At 41.3% G+C, this 1,064-nt stretch overlaps 1 protein-coding gene across 1 annotated transcript in view; it reads left to right on the plus strand.

Moving 5' to 3' along the window:
* ddx1 (DEAD (Asp-Glu-Ala-Asp) box helicase 1) overlaps positions 1–1,064 on the plus strand; it is a 9,321-nt gene that overhangs the window by 6,664 nt on the left and 1,593 nt on the right. Inside the window, exons 23-25 of the mRNA XM_032542396.1 lie at positions 198–240; positions 335–430; positions 744–864. Coding sequence (XP_032398287.1) covers positions 198–240; positions 335–430; positions 744–864 — 260 coding nt within the window. The remainder of the gene's footprint in view (positions 1–197; positions 241–334; positions 431–743; positions 865–1,064) is intronic.

The following is a 1,064-nucleotide window of genomic DNA, read 5'->3' on the forward strand; positions in this document are numbered from 1 at the left end:
CAGAATTGTTTTTAAAACCCCAAATAAGTCGCGGGTTAGTTTAACCCGAGGGATACGAGAGGGTCCCGAAAGTGAAGACAACACAAGGGTCAAATGGTTCATTATGATATCATATGATTCAACTGAAAGACAATAAATTAGACTATTTACTCCCTGTCCATAATGCTAAAATCCTCACCTTTCCTTTCAACTTGCAGAATGGGACTCGCCATCTCCTTGGTTGCCATGGAAAAGGAAAAGGTCGGGTGGATTATAGAGATACACTGACAATTATTTTTTTTATTACACATAGACTTTTGAAAATAGGTCAAATTGGATGTTTCTCTATGTGCAGGTGTGGTACCATGTTTGCCCGAACCGAGGCAGAGGCTGCTACAATACCCGGCTGAAGGAGGATGGAGGTTGCACCATCTGGTATAACGAGAAAGAGGTGAACAAAGACACAGACAAATACTTAATAAAGCTGAGGTAGCAAGTAAAATTTGCTATTTCAAATACAACAAAGAGAGCGTTTTTAAGCGATTTGATAGGAAGAAGATGCATTTCTCATCTTGGCAGAAATGGCACCCTTGGATTTGAAGGGTGTGTTGGATGTGAAATTAAATCCATTTATGGTCAAACCCTGTTGAGCAGTAACGTTTTGCTCCATTTTTGAAGTGCTGAAAGCTCAAGCACACACACACTCTTGACCCTGTCACAGTATGACATAATTCCGTCCTTGTTCCCCTTTCCTCTCACCACAGCTCCTGTCAGATATTGAGGAGCATCTGAAGTGCACCATCACCCAGTGTGAGCCAGATATCAAAGTACCTGTGGATGATTTTGATGGCAAGGTCAGCTATGGTCAGCGCAGAGGATTGGGAGGTATGTGTACGAGCATATTGAACATTTTTTTTAGCAACACTGGTAGCATGACTTTATGAATAGTTAGTGGGAAGTAGTAGTGGGAAAAACGATCAACTACCATTTGAATTGCAAAGGCTCAACTAATGATCAGCTCCAAAACAAGCCTTAAAGTTACCTGTGAGAACTGTTACGATCAGAAGAAGGCTATGTGAAGCAAA

The sequence above is a fragment of the Etheostoma spectabile genome, chromosome 18 (assembly GCF_008692095.1).
Source record: "Etheostoma spectabile isolate EspeVRDwgs_2016 chromosome 18, UIUC_Espe_1.0, whole genome shotgun sequence".
Classification (NCBI taxonomy): Eukaryota; Metazoa; Chordata; class Actinopteri; order Perciformes; family Percidae; genus Etheostoma; species Etheostoma spectabile.